General features: G+C 38.3%; 1 protein-coding gene across 7 annotated transcripts in view; it reads right to left on the bottom strand.

The window, feature by feature from the left end:
* Positions 1-27,876, bottom strand: part of ZC3H7A (zinc finger CCCH-type containing 7A) — a 46,016-nt gene that overhangs the window by 7,049 nt on the left and 11,091 nt on the right. For 2 of the 7 annotated variants that reach the window (XR_006274503.1, XM_038417834.2), the window contains exons 2-17: positions 24,140-24,243; positions 22,534-22,573; positions 21,465-21,662; positions 19,994-20,152; positions 17,378-17,458; positions 17,232-17,273; positions 16,360-16,393; positions 15,099-15,385; positions 13,302-13,509; positions 12,203-12,270; positions 11,141-11,333; positions 9,257-9,418; positions 7,443-7,639; positions 7,084-7,181; positions 3,718-3,899; positions 413-489 (exon numbers count right to left, since the gene is read on the bottom strand). Coding sequence is in view for 6 of the 7 variants with exons in the window: in XM_038417834.2 (XP_038273762.1) it covers positions 413-489; positions 3,718-3,899; positions 7,084-7,181; positions 7,443-7,639; positions 9,257-9,418; positions 11,141-11,333; positions 12,203-12,270; positions 13,302-13,509; positions 15,099-15,385; positions 16,360-16,393; positions 17,232-17,273; positions 17,378-17,458; positions 19,994-20,152; positions 21,465-21,662; positions 22,534-22,573; positions 24,140-24,207 (2,094 nt within the window). In the remaining variant the exon portion in view is untranslated. The remainder of the gene's footprint in view (positions 1-412; positions 490-3,717; positions 3,900-7,083; positions 7,182-7,442; positions 7,640-9,256; positions 9,419-11,140; positions 11,334-12,202; positions 12,271-13,301; positions 13,510-15,098; positions 15,386-16,359; positions 16,394-17,231; positions 17,274-17,377; positions 17,459-19,993; positions 20,153-21,464; positions 21,663-22,533; positions 22,574-24,139; positions 24,244-27,876) is intronic. The other 5 variants (XM_038417838.2, XM_038417835.2, XM_038417839.2 and 2 more) reach the window with 5 other exon arrangements.

Raw genomic sequence — 27,876 nt, 5'->3', positions numbered from 1 at the left:
AATGGGCAAACTATGTGAAGTATAAACAAAATAAACTACTAGAAAAGGATTTATGCTAGGTCCTCAGCTGAAGAAAGAATTTGAAAGAATACATTTTTGAAGATTTATATTCTGCTTATAACAAAATAAGCAAAGGGGTAAAAAAGTAACTACACATGTGTAACGAGAAATCTGGGATTAGGAAAATAAGAATATCTGAAGTATCCAGAAAGCTTAATTTTTTTTTTTTTTTAATAAAAAAACGTACGGGGGAAAGAGAAGGGAATCATTTGAGGCATACGCTTGGGACAACCATTCTGTGATATAAACTAACAGTTAAATCATGTTATAAACACTGACATCAAAACCAGTACGTCACTAATCACGCTAGTCCCACATAAATTTGCTTCCTCAGAAAGATGAGTGGAAATACCTGTGCTCCATGTGCATTTGCTTCCATATTCTGCCAATATTTCTTTGATTCTTGAGCAATAGTATCATGTGACATACCTGCAGAGGAGAAAACAAAGGTCTTAGACAATTTGGAAGTTTTATTCATATACATGTTCAAGTGCTACTGAATCCCTCCAAAAAACAGCTAAGGTTGCCAAAGAGACAGTGGTGTTACCTACCACAACATTTACAAAAAAAAGCACTTAAAACCAGTTAAGGACATCCTAAAATCCTACACTGTCCACATAACACAAATACATTCACAGATGGACCAAAGTATCGCCTAAGTTTTCATCTTTTAAAGAGCCTGTTTTCAAATTCTGGAGCCAGGTGTCTAAGGGCTTTGTGCAAATGACCACAGGCAAGCTAGCTGCAATCCTCTTGAAAACCAGCTCGTTTTTCCAAAAATGAGACTCCAGTTTATGTTCACAAGGCTCCTATAAAACCCTCCTCATGTACAGATCAGTGTTACTCAGGAGAGAGACCCCCTCCCCTGCCCCAAGACCTGCCTATGCATCTTGCAAGATGTAAGAGACTGTCATGTTGCCTTTAATGATAGCCATTCTTGCAACCACTTTTCTCTCAGGCTCTTTAATAATCTCAATGTCCTCAGAGATATGGACTTTTACTGCACATCTTTCCATATCATTAAAGCCCTACCAAGGTTTCTTTTCCACAATGTCCATGGAGAGGCTGAAGACTAAAGACATCAACTCTATCAGACTTTCGGAGTCCTTGTAAAGAAAAATAGATCTGTGCCTGGATTTGGAGCAGGGGCAGGAAGGGGCTTCCCACTCAGGTGAGCATTCCCCTTCTTCAGAGTCCTCCAACACTCAGAGTCTATAAGTTATCAACTGGCCTTCTAGAAGATGAGAAGTTAAGCCTTGACTATGTCTGGACATGCATAGGAGAGAAGCACCCACATGGACACTCATGTTTGTGGGATGGCCTAACCCTTTTAGTAAGAAGTTTATGGGGTTAAGAGGAAACAGCAGTTACCCTTGAACCTAGACATTTTGGGGGGCAAGAAAGGAAGGGAGAGCAGCTATCCTTCCTTCCACAAAAAGGAATCCTCAAAGGCCAAGTAGAGATAAATGGGCTAGAGCAACAGAGAACTGGGAGGATTCTGTATACTTCCATGTGACAGTCTTCCTCTGAAACTTTTATTGGCCTGGGGTCATCTTAAGTTGGCCGATACACTTCCACACAGAGTGAAGCTGACCTGATGCTCCTTCTCCAAGGAACGAGCACATTCAGAGTGACAGTCTGGGCAAAAAGGGGACCAATTATGGGACACCATATCATTTCCACATTGCCCACACTGCCTTTTTTCTGGGCATCATTGCCACCCATGATGATCAACCCAACTAATATTTAAAGCAGTGCTCCCTCACACAGCAAGGTAGAGAGAGTAGCTGACGTCCACTGCAAGTTGGTTGGAGGGACCACCAAAACCATACCAAAAAAGTTGACAACCACAATGAGGCAAAGAGAAGCAGCCCATTCCAGACTGGGGTGCTTCCCTGAAGAAAAGGAGATTTAACAATAAGGAAATTTTGTAGCAACATTAAGCCATTTAGAGTTAGAGGAACAAAGACTCTGGACAAGTAAAAAATTCAAAAAACTGGCTCAATGACCTGTAACAAAAAGAGAAGCCTGATCAAGGTCTTTAACACTCAACAGAAACATTCTCCTTTGCCTTCAAAGTAAATATCTCAATTTCTAGTCAAAGCAATTTGTAATAAAACTAAAACAAGAACACATTTCCAAGACCTAAAGCTAAAACACCTCAGGGATGGTATAGATAATACTTAGTCCTGCCATCAGTGCAGGAAACTGGACTAGATCAGTGGTTCTCAACGAAGAATCCAAAAGCCCTTTCAGGGGGGTTCGTGGGGCCCTGTGGCTGAAACCCGGTGTCCCAAGTCCCAGCACCCGCCATGGGGCTGAAGCTGGGAGCGGCGCAGGGCTGAAGCCAGCAGCCCCAGCATTTCCCCTCACTCTCTGAGCCCTGGCACTCCGCACGGGCAGAAGCTCTGAGCCCACAGGCGGAGTTGCGCCCCAGAGTGGGTGGAGTGGAGGGAACACCACGACAACAACAGACAAGGGTTTGCACCTCTTCCCCCAAACTGCAGTGCCTTACACAGAGTAGGGCAGTCTGGGGACAGCTCCACCCCCTTACCTCTTCCTCTCCCCCAGGCCCATCCCTCTGGTCAGGCTGTAGGTGGGAAAGCCAGAGCCAGGCAGTGCAGGGCAGCTGCTCCTCTGGCTGGTGGTACCATGAAGTGGGCAGCCGTTGCATTCTCCCATCTGCTGTTGGTGCCCGGGGTTACTGCTGCTCTTCAGCTACCAGCCCCTTTTGACTGCTCACGCAGCTGGTAAGAGCCGCCCGGATGAGGGGACCCGGCTTTGGGGCTGGCAGAGCCCTCGGGGAAGCAGCCATGGCAGGAGGAGCCCTCCTGGCACACAGTCCTTAGCTACCCCCTGCCTGCACCCTGCCCCAGCTACACCCCTCCCTGCACCCTGAGCTACCCCCCCCGCCCGCACACAGCTCCTAGCTACACCCCTCCCTGCACCCTGAGCTACCCCCCTGCCCGCACACAGCCCCTAGCTATACCTCTCCCGGCACACAGCCTCTAGCTATCCCCTCCCAGCACACTGAGCTACACTACTCACTGCACACAGTCCCTTGCTATTCCCTGCCCTCATCCCGAGTGGTTTTCAGACTTTTTGAACTGAGTCCCCACTTTGAGTTCTATTTTTAGTTGCGGGCTCCCACAACCCAGACAGGCTGGGTGGCCTACCGAGGTGAGTTGGAGGTGGAGGTGGTACTCCCTCCCTGGACCCTGCTGTGTGGAGCTGTCGCGAGCCCTGCCAGCCCTTGCCCCCACAAAATAGAAGTCGAACTATGCCTAAGCACAAGAGTCCCTCCCGCCCCCAAGTCCCCAGTGGCCCTGGAGTTTTTAAAATAGTGTGTTGAACGGGGCCTCAGCAAGAAAAAGGTTGAGAATCCCTGGATTAAATGTCCTCTCGAGGTCCCTTCCAGTCCTATGATTCCATGATTAAAAACTATTAGTTTTGAGTTAAAGCTAAAAAGTTTCCTAATTTTATATGTCTAGCAGTCTTACTCAATACCCACTAGCTAATAAAACTGACCAATGGTTTATTAGATGTACAGAAGACTACAAGAGGTAAGTAGAAGACACTGACTAATGGGTCAAGGAATTGCATTTCTTTTATCTTTTTGCACTGGGAATAGGGGTTAATATTTAAATCCAAACATACCTGTCTCATTCTGCATTATCCAAACTTTGAGTTCTACAAGACTGTGTGCATAAAAACACTCATCTTCTCTTAAACAGCCATAACGGACTTCATGCCTGCACAGGTCTAGCTGACACTGAGCATGAAACGAACGGATTTTGGAATACTTTACTGTAGTTTCTCGCAAAATGTGGACAAGGCACCTGTTTTTGAAAAGAAATCAATATTTTAAGCTTTCTGTAAAGTTACTGATCTTCCTTGTGCATATGGAAAGCATGCAATGTTACCATTCTTTCCACTTCATATTTTATTTTAAATTTTGACAGCTCTTTAAAGTATCTTTTAATATACTGGTAGGCAGAGTAATCCTAGATCACTGCTGTTTGTTTAAATGTTTACAAGTGAATTCTCTCTGTGACTATGAGGTCTTTCCACTTAAGGAATTAATTATTAAAACTTTGGAAAATATGAGTTTATATATCAGCATGCACCACAAATTGGTACATTTGCGCTTTAAAGTAACAAATAGGTAGTATTCAGAGCTCTTTGTGCTCCTGGATTCTACTGTCATGGAAACTGCCATGGAATTACATAGACACCTACTCTCCTTCCTCAGAGGTATGTGTACGCACAACTTCTACAGAAGTCAGGGAGTAGATTATGTACAGCCAAGGGAGGCATTTGTCAAGAACAGATTTTTAAGGCCAAGAGACCATAAAGGTCATTTAGTCCAACTTTGTGCATAAAACACAGGCCATAGGATTTTACCCCAGTAACCCTTGTATCAAGCTTACACAACTCTAGCTTAAGCAGAAATTACGTTGGGCTTGCCTACAGATAGCAGTAATGTGCACTGTTGGAGGGCGGGGGGGGGGGGGGCGATTTCTAAAGCACACTAGCATGTTGCAAACTAACTGGTCCATGTAGACCCTACTGGCATAGACTAACAGTTCCCGGGTGTGCTTTAACATAGTACTGTTTCAAAGCTATTGGCATGAACTAAAAGTTTAGTGCATTTTAACAGGATCTACACAGACCAGTTAGTGCACAACACATTAGTGCACTTTACAAAAAACACCCCCATAGCCCTCATTGCTGCTCCTTGTAAGCATGCCCTAAAAGTCTCCAAGTGATGAAGAATGCATCACATTACTAGGAAAGCTGTTCCAATGGTTACTGATTTGTACTGCAGTAGCTTCTTGAAGCCCTCCCAATTATAGACCACTGTGGTAGGTACTACAAGCACAAAATGTACCAAGAAGCTTATTTACTCTCATTTAAAAATTTGCATCTTATTTCCATTTTCATTAGTCTAGCTTCAACATCCAGCCACTTAGTCTGCTAAATTAAAAAGAGTCCTCTACAATATCAAATCTTTTCCCTGTATTGGTGCACCTAGACCACAATAGCTATCTCTTAACCTGCTCTTTGATAACTGGAAGAAATTAACTTTAAGTCTCACTATACGCAGGCCTTTATTTACTACCTCACCAACCTGTGTTTCATCTAAAAAAATTTACCAGTGATATTTTATATTTTCTTCTAGATCACAGATAAAATACTGAGTGGCATTGAGCCAAGAACTGATCACTGCAGGACTCCACTGGAAACACCCCCATTCAGTAATTTTATACTACAGGTTTTTTTTAAATTCAATAGAAGAAATTTGAATAAAATTACTCTCCAAACTCAAGTCCTGTTCCTGCAAGCCCACTGATGCAGGTAGATGCTTAAGACCAGGTGAAGCCCCACTGTAAGCAATGGAACTCTGAACAGGAACAGAGTCTGCAGATTACAGAATTAGAATCTAAATTAACCATTTGCAGGGCAAGCAGGGGGAGGGGGCGGGAAGGAAGAGGAAGAGAGAGAGAGAGAAAAAATGTCTCAGAAATCAGAGCTGTCTGTTATCAAATCTAATACTGCCTACTGAAGAATACTGGACCCAACAATACCCATTGTTTCCAAAGACAAAGACATAACATCCCACTGCCAAGTAAATATTCCCACCTGCACAACCTGAAGCTTACCAATAACTATTTGTAGGCTTGCATTGAAAAATGGACCGACTTTACAGTATTTACCTTACTCTCATATTTGCAGTGTTTCCTTTACTTAGAACGAGAAACACTACAAACAGTGTAAATTTAATTCCTACAGACGATAGAGTCCCCATATATTTAATAGTGCTCTCATTGTAGTCTAAATTGCTGTAACTACATACCTAATCACATAAGGAGCTCTGTGGGATCTTTTGTTTTTTTAAACTTAGAATTTTCCTCAAAATAATGAAGCTAGATAAGCTTTCAAACCTTATCCTCATACAAAATTGCACCAGTTTAATTAAACTGATGCAAACCTTTATCTGGATACTCTTATTTTAGTTTAAGAGTAACTTATTTTGGTTTAGCTTAAGTCAATTAGAAATAGATTTAAGCTAAAAAAAACCATCATACTGTAGCTGACATGAGAGGTTTGTAAAGGTTTAACTATATCAGTTTAAAGTCACACCTTTAGTAAACCAATGCAGTTTGCCAGGTACAGAAGCCCTTAGTAAGGGGAACTGATGGTTAATGGTTTCAAACAGATGGGAGTAGCTGATCAACATCACTGGTTTTCTTCAGTATTGAGAAAGAAGTTATCACTTTTATAATTAATGATGTAGGACTATATTTTAGACAAGAAAATGCAACAAATGCATTAATTCAAAGCAAACTATTTGTTGGTAATAGAACCTTTTGCCTCAGGTTCCCACCTGTAAGATAAAGGCAATACCTATAGCACAAAGATGCTGTCAGGCAAAATTTATGTTTTTAATGCTTGTTGGCTAAAAAGTCTCTATTGTTACTACTACCGCAGCAAAACTACCAAACTGCTAGCAACTAAGAGGAGAAAGCCAATCTGCAGTTGTGGAATGAAAATTAGAATTCAAAATGCTTTGAAACCTCACTACAGTAGAACCTGAGAGTTAAGAACACCAATGTTATGAAGTGACCAGTCAACCACACACAATTTGAAACCAGAAGTATGCAATTGGGCAGCAGCAGAGACAAAAAAAGAAAAGAAATTCAGTACAGTATTATTGTAACATACGCTACTAAAAAATAAAAAGGTAAGTTTTAAAAAAAAAAAAAAGATTTGAAAAGGTAAGGAAATGGTTTCTGTGCTCGTTTCACTTAAATTAAGATGGTTAAAAGCAGCATTTTTCTTCCACATAGTAAAAGATTCAAAGCTGTGTTTAGTCAATGTTCATTTGTAAACTTTTGAAAAAACACATCATGTTTTGTTCAAAGTTACGATCATTTCAGAGTTACAAACAACTTCATAACTCTGAGGTTCTACTGTACTTTTAATTTGAAACTTATATTGAGTATATTCAGACAGACATACTTGTTATCTTCAAAGTCATGCATGGCAGGGTGAGAACAAGAAGAAGAATTATCCTTGTTCCTTTTGCTTATTATTCTAGGTTTGTGATCAAAGCATTTCTGAAATACAAAAACAAAGGGATTAAAGAAAAGTTGAATATATGCTTCATGTATGAAATCACCTTAAAAGATTCTACTAGCGATGTAGACAGTGCAAACTATTATCCAACATGCACCTCAATGCTTACAAGTTAGTCATGAACCAAATCGTTTTGTAAGCAGTTCACCTTACTGTCTAGCAAAGCTGTTATATGAAACAATTTTAAACAGTTTTTCATTTCTTTAGGAAACAAGCAGTCAAATATGCCTTTAAAGAAGCACCTCACAAAGAAACATAAATAGTCCATGGTGTTCTTGAAGGAGTTGGGATACTGTAAAGTTGATCTTTCCATTTCCTCCAAAGAGAGCTTCTCGACTAAAGGCTCCTTTGCGCTCTAGAGTCCACACATCTATCTCCTCCTGGCAATACGCAAATGTGCAGTGGCCTGGATACCTACACTCTTCTTCAGCAGCAACATCTAAGATGACATGAAATAAAAGTTAAATTTGACATGGCTTTTACGCCACCACATTTATCATCACTAGATCTTAACTCTGCATTTCAGAAAGTTTGGTGAAAAGCCACCTCTGTGGTAAATTAATCTACTCTCCCAAACTTCACTTTGAATGACCACACTGCACCTTTAAGCGGGGGGGGAGGGAGGGGGAACACTGTCCAGGCTTAAGGTAGCAGTGCTTTATAGTGGGGAGGCAGGAGGTCAGAAACTGCTGCAAAAAGGTGAGTGGTTGTCAGCTTTGCGGTGCTGACTCACCCCCAGGGAATGTAAGGGACAGAAGGCTTTAAAATGTGCAAGCCCTGGGTGTGGGAAGCCCTTTCTCCACCCAGTAGGCAAGGCAGCACCCACCCTCCCTCCCCTAAAGGTGTGAATATCAGGTTGGGTTAGGACCTGCTGTGGGCATTGCGCTAATTGCTCCTTTTTAGGGGGGCTGGGAAGGAATTTTGAGATTTTTTTCCCCCCCCATGTTCCCCACCGGGGGAGGTGGGAGGGAGGGAAAATCAGGAGAAAAGGTGGTTAGGCTGTATGTTGCAACTCATTTAGTAAGTGTGGGGTGGATGTCTGGTGCAGGTACTCCACAGGAAAGGCACCCAATGACCAGATAAATAGCCTGGTAAAGGACTTAAAAGGAGGTACTGGTTAAAGGAATGGAATGGGGGAGTTGGGGACTCCTATGATTGGTACAGCAGGGAGCCAACCCCCTTTCTTAAAGCCCACCTTAACTCTCCTACAAGCAGGGGTGAATGGCAAGGTCCAAGCAGTGGATTGGCTGGGGGACCAGGATGAAACTACCCAGAAGCCCCAGGTAATTTGAACAAACATGGAGTTGCCTGCACTGTACACTTTTATCTGCCGGGTAGTCCAAGAGATCTAATAAAAGCTGTGGCCCGATTAAATCCATATCAAAAGTCTCCTGTCCTCCTTTCAGTATAGCCGGACAACAACTTTACTACATTTAGAACCCCTCAAAAGATATGGAGTGTCCATTAGAGCTTGCATGTGTACCCCAATTATCTTCACAGCCTCCACCTTCCCTTCTGTATTTCAAGCCAAAAAAACAAAAATATTTTCACAGATATCCACTCTCTTCTCTGTAGGTAGGTAGTACAAATGTTAATTTGTGCATATTATCTGTGATCAAACTAATCAGCTCCCTGAAGTTGCAAGCAGAAGTTCATACCAAAAATCTATGAAGCAATGCTTACTTTTACTTAAGTGTCCAGAACCTCCAAGTCACAAGGATACTAGAGATGGCTCTATTTGGAAATAGCCAGATACATTTTCACGTTTTTAAACAAACAATTATAATTAGAGGTAGAATATGCTCTAAATAATCATTAGTTTTCACGATAGGGTTTCACTTAAATCCCTGTGGAAATATTAAAAATACCTATAAACTGTTTTTGTTAATCAGCAAAAACAATGGAACTTCATTCTACATTTTATAACAAAAATGTACACGCATTACTTTATATTCAGTATAGGAATTGAAATCTTGCAATTAATTTTGCATTCAAACAAGTTAAATTTCCTTGTTAATTCAGTAACAACTATGCAAGTTCCATATTTAAAACATACCTTTACATATATAATATGGTCCTACATACTGAGTTTTTGTTGGTCTTGGGCGTATTTTTTTCCATGATTTATCTTCAGAATTCTTTATTTTACCAATTAGAATATCCTTTTTACACTTATGCTCTAAATTGGAATGGTAAGTGAAATCCAATAACTTAGGCCCTAAAATAATAGAAAAATTGTTTATAGTTTACATAAGCTATAAGTAACTGTGGAACTTGTATTCAGGCACATGTCCAAATATGAAATGCGTGAACAGACTGTTAAGAATTCTTACTTGCATCAATAAATTAGAAGAGCCAAAGTAATCTTAAATAAAAAGGGGGGGGGGGGAAAGGAAGAGTAGAAGAAAATTATGCAAATACTTACAAGACCAGACCAACAAGAAAAATAGGTCGTCATTTAAGGAAGATTTTACAGTCTTCCTTTGCTTCTGCATGGGAATAACCAGCTGTATTTTTCTGTTTTTGCAGGCCCAAATGGGTAAATTTTCATAAAATTTGTTTTGGGCCTTTAATAAGTCATTGAGAACCATGCAACTAAAATCCCAAATTCAGTCAACTAAATATTTAATTTTTATTAAACGAACAGCCAAAGAGCGAGTTCAAAGACAGAACACAACCTCAAGTAAAAAGTCAACTTTTGCATTCTGTAGGAATACAATACCAGCCCCACGGTCTAGTTGGTAGTGTTTTAACCGTCACATGCTAAGCACAGGGTTCAAAACTAGGTCTATTTTGCTTCCAAAACCATAAAATACTAAAAATGCATATATACCAGCGAGGGGATTGTAAAGTTTCCAATGCTCCGTGACCATCCCAGTCAATAAAAGGAGTTACAATAACCCACTAAGAATAGAGTCTGGTGCATTCCTGTCCGGTTCTCTTTGAACAAAAAGTTCATGGTGGAACTGTGTGGTTTCAGAAATGGGTAGGAAAAGCAGGGATGCAAAGAAACAAGGGAAGAAACCAATGCTTTGTTAAAGGCCAACATATGAATATATCTTAAAGTTCATCCTTCAGCATTTTCTAACTGTTGCTTTTTATTAAACATCATGTATATGTGGCATTTCAAAATCACCTGTCGATCCTCCTTACACAGTAACAAAAGTAGCTTTAAACTAAAGAGCAATAAACTACAATAACCATTCCCTAGATATGTCAGTGTAGTATTTTAGAATTATTATACATATTTTATTGCTCTACTAATATTTCAGAATGTCTATAACCTGAAGAATAGTGCTTGATTTTAAGAATAGTCTTGATGAAAAAAAAAGTTGCTTCTAGAATACAGCTGTGTAACAGCAACAGCTCAGACCTCAAAGATTAGTTCTCTGAATGGCCCAAGATAAGTTAAAACCCTCTGTATCAATGAAGTTAAGTTAATAATTATTGCTAAGGTTTGGAAGCATCACGATAATGATTTAGAATTAGTTTGAAAGAACAATAAAACAGATGGGATGTGAAGGTTACCAGGTACTTTGAATTGCAGTTCAATTCCCCATGACCAATCAGAGTGGGTATTGCAAGTTTTTAAGTCTTGAGCAAAGGTGTCATTCTTCAGAGTACCCTGGGGGTTGGGAGGAAAGTGAATACAGAATGTGAATGACCTTACACAGTAAGCCTTCAGCTTGAGGAAAGCATGTAGTGATTGGTGGTGGTTTTAGAAATTAAGAATCCATTAGGACAAGACCATGAAATCAAGAAAACGGTAGAAAAATGGTTGCAATGTTTTTTATGACTCAATATTCAGATCCATATTCTGTTTGTAAATGATACACGAGTCAGAACTGAGAACTTCTAGAAACCAACATTTTAATTTACAACTCTGATATAGTACATATGTATTTAATTATCTATCAAACCGACTTCCTGTGCTCCTTACCTGTTTTGATGAAACATAATTGGCAGGCCTGTCTTAGTTCATGTGTACCTTCCAATGGGTTTCTTCCAACAAGTGATGCAGATACAGCTATGTTAGCAGTTCCACTGCTAAAAACATGTGGAAAGTCATTCCTAGTTTGACCTGCAATTCCCATGTAATCCTCAGTCCCAAACAAAGCACTGGGGCCATTTATCTGCCAGAAGAAACAAGATTTAACTTGATCAGTCAACCTCATTTTAAGATCTCCACAACTAGAACTTAGTTAGTGAAGGTTTTCCTCAAAACATAGATTGTCTTCATATAGGATTCAATTGCAAGCTTGGCTGCGTATCCATACAGGGGAATAAGAGAAGTAAGGAGCCCATATACCCATTACAGGCTGAATGCATTGCCAAACCCCACACTGGGATTGAGAGAAGTGCAGTAGCTGGTGGGCTGAGAGTATGCAAATCACTAGCTCCACCCTACTCCATCTATCTACCAGCCAGCCACTGCTGAGAAGGCATTTGGGAAAAAGAAGATACAGGAGCTTCAGATGCAAGTACAACACAGATCGGATTCAAAGTTTAGTCACAATATTGTTACTGCCCCGCTTGTGGACCTCTGTAGTTACATACTGCCCCTTATTTTGGCCCGACTGCAAGGTGGTAAGATGGCAAACTCATAAAAGATAACATTCAGACAGTTGTGATCGTTTGTGGTCATTTTAAACTTCCACACTGCATTTTGCTAAAAAGTTTACCGAATTCAAAAATTGGCTAGGACACTAGTAAACACAATTTCCTCATCTAAAATTCCCCCTGGATTTTCAGAAAATAGTTTTGGGGTTTTTTTTTTTTTTGTTTTTTGTTTTTAAACTTTCTGTCTTAGAGAGTTGCTGTGTACTATTCAAACAGTTACTGTTTTCCCCACTCCAGTTGCTACATTTTAATGGTGGATGAAGCTATCGCTGCATTTTAAAAAATAATAAAATAAATAAAAAAATATAAAGCCTTCCTTAAACCTTAATGACTAAATATTAAAGATCTAATTCATGTGAAGGAAAATGTGGAAGATACTTACAAGTAAAAGAGAGGAATTATTGCTGTTAAGTGTTGGTGTTCCATCTCTAGAAACTGAACTGGATAGATCTGGACAATGATTAAGAAACAATTTTTCAGTTATTTCCCCTCTCAGCACATTTTATTAATGTAAGAATTTGCACCTGCTATAGAGGTGACAGGGGTCAATGTCTTTTCCCACTACATACAAGTGCCTTTTGGTCTCTGGACAGAAAAACAAGGTAAGTCATCTTGAATTAGTCAATCAATGGATTACCTTTAATAGCAGCCTCAAAGAACATGTGTTGAGGCAGTCACTGTAAGGACAGACTAAAGAAAGGAGGTCCAGAATGTAAAAGGTGGGCAAACAGGCAACAGTTCACTTTCAAATCTCTGGTTGCAGACATGGTTAGGGAGACAGTCTACCAAAATTTTGCAATAGCCATTCTTCTACAAAGAATGTGCAACTACAAGAGTTTTGCCTGATATAAGGGGGGTTATTTTTTCAACTCTAGTTTATTGCATATTTCCTATTTATTTAGCTCATTACTGATCTTGGTATTCATCACCACTTACACCCATTTAGATTCAGTGTTAAGCAAATGTTTTTAAACGGGTCTTTACTGGTTTTTTTCAGTGTGTACTCTCCACTGTGTAGTCATTTTAGAATCTTGAGAGTAAAAAAAAAAAAAAAAAAAAAAAAGGGTCCCATTTATTTACTCCCATTTCACTCAGGGACATATTAAATCCCCAGCCTCACCCAGATTTTTAAATGGAGTTTAAATTTACTTCCTTCTCAGGTTAATTTTACATGCACAGCATCAAAACAACATTAGAAAAACCTACCTAATAGTTCATGCAGATCCAGCAGAGGGCGTCTAGAACATGTTTATGTAGATGCCACATGAACAGTTGCTTTGTTTTTAATTCTTGGTCACAGTATATATTGACTATATATTCGATACATTTAAAACATAGGCAAGTCAAACTGCCTGAACGTTTCACCACAAACCTTTAATGTTTAAGCTGATTGGTAGTGAGAATCAGCTGTCATTCACAGACTTCTCTCGCTCTCTATTAAAGTAAGATTAAACAGGTATAACTTCAGACTCATTCCTTACCTCTTTTTGAGTCACTGATTGGAAAGGTGTTTAAAGAGGAACAAAAATTTTCCAAAGAAGAAGCCAGAGGCTGTGAATACATTTCTGAAAATGAGGCTGCTGGAACAAATCCTGCACCAACTGGTAAAGTTCCTAACAAAGTTGTGGAGAAGGCTATATTAGGAGCTACACTAGCTGATGGAATGGGTCCTCTGACTACTGTGGTTTGCTGTGGGGGGAAAAAAAAAAAATTTTTTTTACTAAATGTTCCTTCAGAAATTTTTTTCAAAAAGGTTAAGAGGTCTGCAACAGTCTAGCTTTTAGTAATTTGCTTTGTTTTAGTACAAAAACCCTATCTCTACATAGGTAAAGGTAAAATGAAGAGTATCTTGAACTTCAGTCCTTCAATTTAAATTTTAGACCCTAATGCTACAGAGACCTACCCATGTTTAACTTTATACACGGTGAATAGTCCTATTAACTTCAGCAGAACTAATCACAATATGTAAAGTTAAGCACAGGCTTAAAAACCTTGCAGGACCAGAACCAGAACCCGAGAATTCAGTTTCTAAAATACCTTTAAATACACAGACAAAAGAGGCAGCAGAAATTAAAGAGGCCTAAAAATATCTAATGGAATTTTAAGAAGTCTTATTCTAACATAGTAGATTGTTTCCTAAAACTCCTTTTCTTTGCAATATCTATTTCAGAAATTTAGAAAATTACTTCTCAGTTTATTTTAAAATACTGAAAGTTAAATATTCAGAGGTTTCAGAGTAGCAAGTGAGCTGTAGCTCACGAAAGCTTATGCTCTAATAAATTTGTTAGTCTCTAAGGTGCCACAAATACTCCTTTTCTTTTTTAAATATTCAGAGTAAGCTTTCTAAATAGTAAAGAGAAAAGGAGTACTTGTGGCACCTGAGAGACTAACAAATTCATTTGAGCATAAGCTTTCGTGAGCTACATGCATCCGATGAAGTGAGCTGTAGCTCACGAAAGCTTATGCTCTAATAAATTTGTTAGTCTCTAAGGTGCCACAAGTACTCCTTTTCTTTTTGCGAATACAGACTAACACGGCTGCTACTCTGAAACCTTTCTAAATAGTGTTGCTTTAAAAAGCACTTTAAGACAGAGAATCAGACACTTCTCAAAACTGAGCCTTATTCTAAATTGTGTCTAATAAACTTGCATGAAGAATCTATTTACTACAGCCTCATTAGTAAATTATACTAATAGTATTATCCTGATCAGATTTGTGCTGTTTTGGGAGGAACTATTATTCACTTTACAGTTACAATCTGTTCAAGAATTGACATGATATCATTTCCTTACTTCAAGGATAATGCTATATGCTAAAGTTAACATGTCAACATACTGGCAGGTTTTCCCTCCCCCCACAACTGCTCAACTGGACATCAGAGATTAGACAATTTTATGAGAGATTGCATATTTATGTTAGCAGTTCAGCACCTCATTTTCATTTAGAACTGTCAGATATACACCATCTGATCCTAGTGACCTGCTATTTAATTTATCTGTCCATTCCAGAACTGCCTCTAAACCCCTCAAACTTTGACATTGCTTCATCTTTATTACCTGATAAGAGATGGTTGGATAATGCTGTCATTATTCTAAGACGAAACTGAAAATATGACATTTCTGGGAAGTTCATATTAGAGTCAAAAGACAGGGTGCAATTTGACAGAACAGGCATTACTACAGTTTATACACTTCATTGCGAGCTTGCTTACTCAAACTAAAAACAAGATTTCATTTGAAATGATTCTTCTCCAGAAAAAGTGAAAAACTAAAGTTTACCGTTACATTTTCATCTGAGTCAGGTACAGAATCAAGTAGTTCATCAAGTTCTTCCCCAATACTAATATCATCTCCATCTCCACAATCTAAACATGCTTCTGGAATAGAGAAAGAGATGTTTCCCCCATTTGCCAGCACTGCAGAAGGCAGAGAACTCTTTTCCAGTTGAAGAGGCATGACAGAAGATATGGATTGCATAGGTATTGAGGCCAAGTCACTTGACACTTCCGGGACAAAGTTTGATGAGGAAACAGTAGAAAGTGTCTCTTGTTTCTCTTCTGATAAATCTGAAACGGGTAATTTGGGAAAAAGAGACCAAAACTTTTATAGTCAATATTCTGCAAAAATTCTTTCACCATTTTTAATTTGGTACAAATATGTTTTGCCTTAAAGAAATTTAATTTTGGAATAAAAAGATATAGATGCTTAAGAAAAGCACACCAAGTGTTTGTATTAACCAATTAACTTCAGAAGAAGATATGCAGATGTGAATATTGGAATGTTTGCATATTTTGATATAGTAAGCAGGCAGGAAGAGTCAGAGACTTGTGGCCTAAGTTATCACATGCTATGCTTTATTCTGCCTCCCCACATCCATCCCCCCCCCCAGCACTAATTTTTCCAAATTACAGAAGTTATATTAGAACACCACAATATTAAAAAAAAAAAAAAAAAAAAAAAAAAAGAAGAGGGAACAACAACAAAGTCAGGAGATTTAAATAAAGCTTGCACAGCCACCTTAACCTGTATTCTCTTATGCATACCCACACATAACATTCACTCAAATCCCTCAAAACCCCACACACTTTTCACACAGTCTATTAAGTTTAGTATGCTGGCAAATTAAAAAATCGTTCTAAGAAGTGATGTATGAAGTTATTTCTTGGACTGACTTGAGAAACTTTTGATTTGCCTTTATATCTATTGTATTTTTTTTTAATAATTTTTTTTAACCCCTTGAAGTAGAGACTGTGTCACCTTTACGAGTCACTACGTTTACTTATTACCCGTGACAAGTGATGTGGGAGAAAACACTGCTGAAGTCATCTTTGAAAGCAGCTTTCCTAGTTGTAATGCTCTTTGTACCTTCACACACACTTGATAGAAATATAATACCAGTTTCACAGAAGTCAAACTCCAGAGAAGAGCTCAATTCATGATTCATATAAAGAATTTTAGACAATGACAAACACACTGGCGCTGCACTTTGTATCTAACTTCCTTTCATTAACAAACAATATTGTAGTCCAGGAAGACTCACCTGACTCAATATCTTCTACAGAAGAATTTGAATTCTGTAAATAAGTAAAACCAATTAATTTGAAGAGCAACAAGACCCTTCAAGCATACATTTTTAAGTTGACTTTATCAATCTAAGTTTGACCTAAAATTTAGCTTTTGTAAAATTTATGAGAATTCAGATTTCCACAATTTAAGATCAAAGAAAAATGGCTTTACAAACAAAAGCATTCCTTGTCGTGTGTGAAACCCACGCACTGCAGCCATAAGAAACTGAAATTAACAAAAGTGAGACTAAACTTAATAAATTTTCATTTCCTAAAATAAGATATATTCTTTATTTACTGTTTAGATTTAAATAAATTGTTTTAAAACGTTCATGTTTACTAATGTAATGTGTAACCAATTCTAGTCAACATCTGTTTACAATTTAGGAGAACTTTATGCCTCTAAATCCTGGACCTGCATCTGTGCAGGTGTCATAGTATATCTTTATTAGTGTCTGAGCTGTATTCAAACTTGCTATCTTTAACCTATGTGAACCATAGTACTCACTTGGACATCTGTAGTACTTAAGTTGTCATTAAGTACAGAAAGCAATGGTTAACTGTGTCCATGTAGCAAGACCTTACGGATAAGGCCAAACAGAGCAAAGACAGCATCTTTTATTCAAGGAAGTTCTTGTACAAAAATAACTTGGATAAAAGTGATTACGTGATTGAGTAAGATATTATACTCATGGCAAAACCAAGCACAAGGTTAGACAGGAATCCTAACCATTGCCTAAGATACAGAAACTTTAACCAAATGTTAACTGGTCAGTTTCACTTCACTGTAAGAGTATAGAAAACAGTTTTCAAAATCCATTTATACTGTGAACATGTGGAACCTTACCTTAATTGACACTTCTCCAGAAACTGCGTTTGATGAAATTGACTGCAAATAAACATGTCATTGTAAGTATAAGTTGATATTAAAAACTCAGAATGTTTTTAAAACAAAAAAACAAAAACCAAAACACACAAAAAAAACTTCCTTACCCTTGCTCTGACATATGCTTTTCTTATTTTTAATCCTAGTTTCTGAGCAAGTTCTTGAGTCAGCTTTATCACACTTTCATCCTAAAACAAATACATATACATTTCTATATATATTTACACACACACACACACACACACACACACACCCCCCGGCAAAGTGATACAACTGTTTGGAATGAGAAAAGTAAATAGGAATTATAATAGTGTGCTTCTAACCCTATATGTAAATAAAATTTATAAACTATCTGCCTATAACTGAGTTCAAAGGTATATACCATTTTACCCAAGATGAGTTTGAGATCTATAAAGACAAAAGGCCTTTGGCAATTAAAGTGTAATTTACAGATTCTACAGCGAGTATTTTTTGTAGTTTTACAAACTGAAGGCCACATTTCTATTAGCATGTCAACTATTAAAGAACATCGCTGAATATTTAATTTGTTTTTGGGAATATACTCTGTTGTATCTGGAAGCGCTGTGTTAAAACCAAGTCATATTTCACTTTGTCCTAGTTAATTCATATTTTAGATGACAGCATTTAGAATATTTGCCAGTTTAAAGTTTAGCTTTCAGAATGTGTCATACAAAGTTACAAGAAGAATCAAGGCAGATTTACTTTAAACCTTAAGGCCAAGGTATTCAAACATGAATACCTAAAGTTAGGCTTTGAAATTTAAATTTAGACACCTAAGTGGTCCAGTTTTCAGGTGTATGAAGCAGAGAAATGTCAACTGAAGTGGTCATGTGTGCCCAGCACTTTTAAATTTCTGGCCACTTTGCCAAAAATTGTGTCTTGAAAAGAAAAAAAAGCCACACAAAATTCACAATCATGCCTTCTAAAGGTTCATTTTGAAAGGATGCCAAATTAATCAATATTTAGAGTCAAATGGAGAAAAAGTAACCCATTCACCCCACTGCATAAATAGCAAAAGAAAAATCATGGTGGAGACTAGTCAGTGGGAGAAACAACATCTACAAAGCCATCTGAAACAAGGCAGAAGGGGGAATGCCAAATATGAAACAGGTTTCAGAATAGCAGCCGTGTTAGTCTGTATTCGCAAAAAGAAAAGGAGTACTTGTGGCACCTTAGAGACTAACACATTTATTAGAGCATAAGCTTTCGTGAGCTACAGCTCACTTCATCGGATGCATTTGATGAAGTGAGCTGTAGCTCACGAAAGCTTATGCTCTAATAAATGTGTTAGTCTCTAAGGTGCCACAAGTACTCCTTTTCTTTTTGCAAATATGAAACAGTCACTGGTCTTAAGCACAGCACAAAATCCATCACAAACAGAATAATCAACTACTACTAACACAACACCGGCCATTACATTACTGGGATAAGGCTTTATCATCACTTGAATGGCTTTTTAACAGTTTCAATGTTGTGCTAATAGGCCTGGCAGGCTTCTTCACTTTTAAGTTACTAGATCCCCTCTGAAGTAAGGTTTCAGAGTAGCAGCCATGTTAGTCTGTATTCGCAAAAAGAAAAGGAGTACTTGTGGCACCTTAGAGACTAACAAATTTATTTGAGCATAAGCTTTTGTGAGCTACAGCTCACTTCATCGGATGCATTTGGTGGAAAAAAACTGAAGTAAGTGTCACCAGGCCGCAGCAACCAGCTGTGGGAGCCTGCAGGAAGCGTCAGAACAGGGGATAGGAAGAGGTGGAAGGATGGACACTAAGACCCACGGGTACCCCAAATTTTTGAGTGCCCTACGCAGACCCGTATGCCTAAGGACGGCACTGCTATCATTTAATCCTTGTGACCAAATTAAATAATTCCAACTTGCATAGTTTATCTGATTCTAATGCACTTTTTAAAAATATGTATCTGAAGGAGAGTACATTTGAGAAGTTTTCTAAAGGTAAGAAGTGTGATTTGAAGATTCTGAATGTATGACAGGTAAATAAATATTAAAATAGCTAGAGGAAATCCAGAACATTAAAGAAATTCAAATACAATCTGATACTCAGATTGAGGCTCCCATGCCACAAGTGGCTCTTTAATGCATCTCCTGCGGTTCTTTGCAGCACATGCTATTAAAACACAATGTGATTTAAATTATTAACCAATCAGGATGCTTTTACTATGTTATTAACCAACTGTAGTTGATAAAATGATATGTGGTCAGTCATTCTGCTGTGAGTGTGTATGTATATATAAATAAATGAAAACTAAATATTTCCCATCATACAGTTTCAATATGAATATGGAATACTATAGTGTGAATTCGTGGTTTCATTTACCACTGTGGCTCTTTTGGGTAATGTTGATTGCTAATTTGGCTCCTGAATCACTGAGGTATGAGTATCACTGCTCTAAAAGAATCTCACTGATGGCATCCATACATACTAGCAAAAACAAAACAAAACATCACATCACATGACTCAATTTTCCTTGCTGAAAGAGATCAGGCAACTGTGTCAGCTCTACTTATTTTGAGGGCCCTAGTTTTTCCTACCAAAAAACAAAAAAAACCCTCATATTTCTTAGCTTTCACACTGAAAACAGATACAATAAATAAGTATTCGAGAAAATTCTGCATTACATAAAGTACCAGCTATTTCCAAAACATTATTTGTAAAGTAAACTTAATGTATAAATTTACTTACCTGTGGTACAGCCAGAGAGCATTTTGCTACAACATCGTAAGCCTTCTTATACCTTCCCAACTCATTTAAGGCTTTGGATTTCCGATATAGAGCTCTGAAATTGTTTTCATTTAACCTTAAAGCTATTTCACAATTTTCTAGAACTTTATCATGCAATCTCTGTGAGAAAGGCAAAAAAGTTTAAGGGCTTATTCAATAAATAATATTTTGTTACTAGAGTAGAAGATTCAAATAGCATATATTTAAATCAAAAAGTGCTGGAAAACTGTACAGTTCCCATGTAGGCTCTCTTAGGATGTTATTCCTTCTTACGTTTTACTTCTGGATAAAAGTGAGTAACTCTAACCCAAAATTAACCAGCTGTTTACTGTTCTTACTAACAGCACGGAATGCTGTGTAGTCAGATTGCAAATGAAGACAGACAGTATTTTGCCAAAGTATGCTAGAATCCTCTTTGTAGTCCAGCTAAAACATAATTCAACCTTGAAATAATAAAAAAAGTTAGAATTTATTTCAAGGATACCATTTACTATGTTTAATGAAAAAAATCACTGAACCAGGTAGCACAGCAGAGTAGTTACCTTACAAAGGTAGCGTTCATGCAGCAAAAGTACTAAAGCCTGCTTGTACTAAGCCTCATGATCCTAGTTTATATTTGACAGAAGTGCAGTGTATCCGGCTCACAGAAAGACAAACAGACCTATTACTTGGACAGATTCTGGATAGTTCAGTTCTAGCTGAATCCAAGGTAGAAGTTTAAGATTTTATTTTGAATTCATTCTAGAAATAAGACAGGGTTTTCTTTATGTAGCTGGAAAGGAAGGAAACAGTAATAATGCCTTTGGTTCATTAATTCTTTGTACTTGATAGCTGTTGATGTACCAGTAAATGGATCACTATAATGGTAAATGACAAATGGAAAATTTTAAGAGAGGCACCACAGATTATTTGTGAGAGGAGGAAGTTATCTGGCCTCACTCATTAGCAACTTTTCTAGACAATTAAGGAGCAGCACTAGTACTGTACACATACACTTATGCTCCCTACATAGGTCACCCTGGTTGAAAAGGTCCACATTGTAGCTTAAGTATAAAGCCCAGTGAAAACAGGGGCATCATTAAGATCTCCCCTCACCCTCCAAAAACATGTCCACCCACAGGCAAAAAGACAGGGAAGTAGGTATATTACTGTACAAATCCTATCTGAAGGATGAACCTACCACTATCAGCATTTGAGTGTGGTATGACCACATTATATTAGTAGGATACTTCTAGTATTATTGTCTAAATATATCTAGACACATGCTTACATATTTAAAGAGAGAAGACTGAGAATCAAGTTTTGAATCATTTTGACAATTCTCAAACCATAACCAAGAGCTCTTTATCTACTAGTGAATTTTCCATGGCTTCATATTTTGTTAATGTACTCTCTCTGAAAAGAAGCAAAAGCTTAAATAAAAATAGCTTACCAAATTTGAGTAACATGCTATACGGTTTACATGCAGCTTCTCTAGTATTTCATTGGAAATGTGGATTTCTTCAGAATTGGCATAATCTGATATGTTTAAAGCTTCTGTATAGTGGCTCTGTGACCTTCCCCAATCACCTTCTCGGTATGCATCATTCCCTTCATTGAAGAGATTTCTAACAAGCCCTCGTATGAACAACTGGAACAAAGAAGCACTCATGAACAGAAGAACTCTCTGCAAACATTCCATACTTCTGAATACATATTAACTCACAATTTTCTCGCAACAAGTTAATGGGAAAAAAATTGAATGCAAAGATTTGGTTTCCAGGTTAAAAGAAAAATATACTACAGGAAAACAGCAAGAGAAGTATTATCTAGGCATTTCTAAGATACCCATTACCAAAGAACCTAGGCATAAATATAGGGCACAGCTGTTGACAAAGCAGCTCATGAAAGATGTACAACGTGAAATAGTTACCCTTTGCAGGAACAAAATACACACACACTTATTTCTGGTATTTCACACTGAAGTCTCAGACGGGAAATGTTTGGATCAGACCAATTGCCCATTCATGTCAAAGACTCAAACCACCGAGAAAGGAGTGTTTTAATATCAACAGAAAGTGAGCTGCAAAACCCATTACCAGCTATCTATTACTGCAGAAAGATGCCTGGTAGATTCACATGATGAAACTACCTCCTCCTAACTAGCTAATGAGATGCTAAACTAACTTCACTGAAAATAGAACACGATCTTGATTCTTGAAATTGTAGGAGCTAAGTTTGTGGCCAAGACTGAGTGAACTGGCAGTTTAAAAATTCTCTCTGAGCTACTATATAACTTATTTCTGTGCATTCAAATATTTGATTATATACATGGCAGGATGGGACAAGCGAAAGGAAATGCCACTGTAGTTTATCAGTATTAAAAACTAGTAAAAATGTCATTTAGACCCTCAGAAAAACTTTGAGGGTTTTTTTTTTTTAAAAAGCACCACAGGGAAGAAGAGATTTCCACCTATTATATAATCATATGTTTCTAATAGATTTCAGAGTAACTCCATTACCTCATACTGTTCTTGTGTCCCTGGATAGGGCAAAGTAGACCTAGGAATTAAAGCAAATTTTGTAAATGAACAGATTGTTAAAAACAAATATTAAAAAAACTTCAGGGTTCTGAGTGCTACAGACAACACTAATTCATTGCCTGAGCACCATCCATTTTGTATACTAATTAGGCTGGGGTCATAGGAAAAAGAAGAGCTGTTAATTACATGTTTCAGAGTAGCAGCCGTGTTAGTCTGTATCCGCAAAAAGAAGAGTACTCACTTCATCAGATGCAGTAAGCTGTAGCTCACGAAAGCCTATGCTCAAATAAATTTATTAGTCTCTAAGGTGCCACAAGTACTCCTTTTCTTTTTGTTAATTACATGATTGCACACTACTTTAATGCTTATGCACCAGTAGCCTAAATTAAGGGTGCATGGTCAGCCTCAGTTCTGGCATTCCCTAACTTCCAAGTGCATGACTTAGCAACCTTAATGTAGTCTTTGAAAATGCATCACTACATACATGGGAGAGAGGGATAAGTAGAAAGAGGGGGGAAAAAATGTTTGGGGGCCCTAACTGACTCGCTCCCATTTCTGTAATTTTATCGGAACTCCCACACCCTGATCAGATACATTCTGAACATCAGTAGAGGGTAGGTAATAACTGCCTCAGGCAGCCAGTGCTGCCCTGGGAACTGAAGAGAGAAAAGACCATTTCTGCTTCAAACTGCAAGCAAACAATATTTGGAGGTAGATGAGCACAGGAAGGATCATCTTACTTTTGCTCCACCAAGAATCTAAGACATTCTATAAATGGGAAAGGGAAGAATTTCCCTTCCCCTGAAAACAGAGATAGCTGGGGTGGAGTAAGGAGCTCAGTAGGCCAGTTGCGGGGAAACAAGCCTTCCATGTTGGAGCACCCCATTCCTCTCTCTAAGAGCAGCGCTTTAAACCTTTCTCCCAGCAGCCTTTCTGAACTACCATGTTGTGATGACAGGAGGGCTTGCATGTCTTCTGCTCTCCAAGGCCTCTCCTCCAGCTCCATTTCCAGGTTGGAGTAGGCAAATATCCTGCTCTGAGAGGGGGCTGTGTATGAAGGGAAAACACAGGCCCTCACCATCTCATCCTCCAGTATTACATTAAAAGGGCTGTTAGGCACATAGATAGGAGATGAACTCTACATTCAAGGTCAGTAGATGTTACTAAAAAACAGCCTGCTGAGCACCTCTGGAGCACATTTTCACTACCAGCACTACACCCTCAGCTTCCCCAAACATACAGATGTTTTTCTCTCCCCAGATTTGGCAGCTGCTGTTTGGAGTAACAGTCTTCACTCTTCAGACAGCGTGCTGCACCTGGCTTACCCCAATGACACACAATGCCACATGAAAACAGGAGATATCTCCTACTTGTGTTAAAGCAAATGAGAGGGTCAATTTTGAGCCCCTAAACATTTAAAAACCAAGAGTATGCTGAAATGTGGATAGATAATGAAGTCTGAATTGGCCAAATGCTCACCCTTATCTCACTCTTTAAAGACAGTATAAATAAAAGGTCTAACCACATTTTAAGTAGGACTGCACACATACACAAACACATAAGAACATCTGTCATAAGATCTTACTGTATAAATTGCAATCCTTTCTTGATGTCCTGCTGTCTGATATTTCTGTCTTCAGGTACACTGGACATGTTACCCCGCACATCCACTTTTTAACTCTACGGGTTCTGAAAGAACAAACAGAGGCTTTTAACATGCCCCCTTGCTAGTACATTTGCCTCTAGATCAGATGGTTCAAATCTCACACCAGGGCTAGGTTCAATAATGCTGATACTGCACAGAAGTAGGAGCGAGAAGTCATTTTTTCCAGACACTGCATTAAAATTAAGTTCCTACCATAAGCAGGGGTGGGTATAAGCCAAGTGTCCAACCCAACATTCTTTTTTCTCCCCTGAACTGCATGCAACAATTTCACAGAGAACCTCCCTGCCAATCTGTTTCTATTCCTCTCACCCGCTGAGAATGTTATTCCTCCACTCATGAAGGACTAGATAGACTTATAAGTGAAGTGTGTCAGTGCCACTGCAAAAGATAGCCAGGCTAGTCACTACCAAACAGTGGTAAGTACTCTGACTATTTGGGAACCTGTCCACTCTAGATGGCATAGGACCATGTTACAGTCTCAAACAAGCTTGGCAAGCTGCCAGTCAAACACTTATTTGACCATGGTCAAATATTCCAGCAAGACTGCCCTAACATAGGCTATGGCCTACCTCTCTTATTGCATCAAGTACTCCTGAGGAATTCTGCACCACTGCGCTTGCAGAATTTGCACAGAAATTAGTGTTGTGAGTGCAGGATATCCTTTTTCTCCCACAGAAATGGGCTGCAGAGGTGCTGCTGGCCACTGGACCCAGCAGCCCAGCTTGCAAGTAGAAGATACCGGGGGAGGGAGGGAGCGGGGAGGGAGGGAATGGAGGACTCAGCAGCTGCAGTTCCTGGCATGCCCCGAAGGAAGGAGGTGGTGTGCAAGAAACTCCATACAAGCCTAGGACCCAGCACCAGGCTGTTTCTCCCTCTGGATCCCTGGGCTCTGGGGGGAAGAGGGGTGCAAGTATTGGTGCTGGGGAGGACCTCCAGGTGGGCTCTGAGGGAAGAGGGGGTGCAAGTGTCTGGGCTGGGGGGCACCCTCCTGCTGTGCTCCGAGGGGGAAGGGGCAGAGGAAATAGGGGTTTCTTTAACTCTGCTGCTGGGGGAAGTTGTGTGTGTCTGTATTGTTATAGACATAGTTGCTGACAGGTATTTTGAAATAAATAACCAAATAACTGAAATTGGTGTGATTATATAGTGTTATTTTGACTAAAAATATATAGAATTTTCCAGAATTTTAAAATATTGTGCACAGAATTTTTAATTTTTTGGCTTAGAATTCCGCCAGGAGTAATCATGGTGCCATTCTTTCATTTTTTTTGGAACTTCATTTCATTCTGTTTCTAATGATTCTGAATTAAAACTTAGTTAAGTAACGTTTTTGGTAAGTTGGTATAAGTACCTAAGGTTGTCTTACTTTTTTTTTAGGGCTGTTGATTAATCGCAGTTAACTCACTTGATTAACTCAAAAAAATTATTCACAATTAAAAAAATTAATCGTGATTAATCACCCTGTAAAAAACAGAATATCAATTGAAATTTAATATTTTTGGATGTTTTTCTACATTTTCAGATACATCAATTTCAATTACAACACAGAATACAAAGTGTACAGTGCTCACTTTATTTTTATTACAAATATTTGCACTGTAAAATGATGAAGAAAAGAAACAGTATTTTTCAATTTATCTCATACAAGTACTGTAGTACAATCTCTATCATGAAAGTGCAACTTACAACTGTAGGGTTTTTTTGTTTGTTTTTTTTACACACATAACTGCACTCAAAAACAAAACAATGTAAAACTTCAGAGCCTACAAGTCTACTCAGTCCTATTTCTTGTTCAGCCAATTGCTAAGACAAACAAGTTTGTTTACATTTATGGGAGATTTTTGTACCAGTCAAGTGCCCAACCTTATTCTCAAAAAACAAATTCACTGCACTACTGCTAAAATACCAGCAGATGCTCACAAAATATTTTGCACCAATAATTGCTGTTGTATTTCCTGCAGGCGAAATAAACTCGTAATACTGTTTCATTTATTACTGAAAAATATGCTGGAATGCTCTTTAATATGAAGGATACCGTATGAGAACAAAAATCTAGAGAGATGTTTTTGTATCTTCATCTCCTAACTGCTGACAGAACTAAAAGCAAGGTGAGTCTAATTAGTAAGCCTCTCAGTTTTGTGATCAGCATACATGAATTAAAAATCCATCACTATGTTTGGGTTTGCTTTGACAAACCCAGAAAGAGCTCAAGTGTAGACACTTGTCTTTTGTATCACAGCTTTAATACAAATTAATCTGATTAAGCCTTGGCAGAAACAAGAGGTGTTGCTGAAATTAGGGATGTATATCTCATTTAAAAAGTGAACTGTTTAAACTATTAAAATTATATCATTTAACCAATTAAAGGGAGAGGGGCTGGGGTAGCTCCGGCCAGGCCGGTCCAGGGCTGGGGGCTAAAGGTTAGGGTGGGTTAAAGGTAAGACTAATGCTGACCATTTATATCCCTAGCTAAAGTATCATTCATTCAGTTTAACTCCCTGATCTTATCTTGTTTAATGGTTCTATAGCTATTAAAAGTTTAATCAATCATTTGTTCAGATCATCAAGTTATTTCTCCTCCTCCCCCTGCCATTACAATAAAGGAGTGTCTACATTCAATGCTCTTGGTGTTCCTGACAATCTTAAAAATACACAAATAATGCAAGTCACTCCTTATATAAAAAGAGACAAAAGTAATACAGTACAAGAGAGTTTCAATACAAGGATGCCCTAAGTGTGACCAAATAGCTAATGCAATTCTATCTGCCCTCTAACTCCAATGCAAGAGCAATACCGATTCTGAAATGATGGAATTAACAGCAAGACATATTTCTTCAAACTATTGTTGAGTAAGATTGCCCCTAGAATAAAACTTGTATGGTAACTTTCAGCATTGAGCAAGTTTACAGTTAAACTGTGCTTCCTTCTGGAGGAAAAAGGAAGGGATTTTATTTTAATCTTTTAAACAAAGCTGAATTTATTTTGTTTAAAAAAAATTGAAGTTTAAAAACTATATGTAATAAATTAACAGATTCTACATTTCTATCAAGTTCCCATTTTATTTCATTAATTTTCCTAATAAAGGAAGAATAGCCCTCAGGAAAAATCATGTTCAGACAACCAAAAAGAAAGGAGGATTCTGGTAAGTTAAGACATTGTCCAACAAATGTTCATGTGGAAAGGAAGTAATCTGTACTGGTTGGGTGAAAGTGAAATACTTTAGATATCTGTAATGCATAGTTTAAAAAGTTATTTCACTCAGCATAGTTGTAAAAGGATATATTTCTCCCCAAAAGTCATTTTATGATTAATAGATTTTGGGAATTTAATCATGATATGTTTATAAATTGTGTGTGCAGGCAGCTATTTGAAAAGTTGTCTAACATGCCAATGGAAAATGTTACGTGCGTCCATAGATCAGTTGCTGGGACTGGACAACATGGGATGGATCACGCCATAATTGCCTGTTCTGTTCAATCCCTTTGAAGCATCTGGCATTGGCCACTGTTGGAAGACAAGATACTAAGCTAGATAGACCACTAGTCTGATCCTGCGTGGCCTCTCTCATGTCCTTATCACTTGGTCTCACTCCCCTTCAATGCTTGGATGCATTTTTCCCCTATAATTTATACAGCACCCGACAACAGTATTTGGATATT

This window comes from Dermochelys coriacea, chromosome 10, assembly GCF_009764565.3.
Source record: "Dermochelys coriacea isolate rDerCor1 chromosome 10, rDerCor1.pri.v4, whole genome shotgun sequence".
In the NCBI taxonomy this organism is placed as follows: Eukaryota; Metazoa; Chordata; order Testudines; family Dermochelyidae; genus Dermochelys; species Dermochelys coriacea.
Note: the sequence above shows the minus strand (reverse complement) of the source record. Positions and strands in the feature narration are given on the sequence as shown.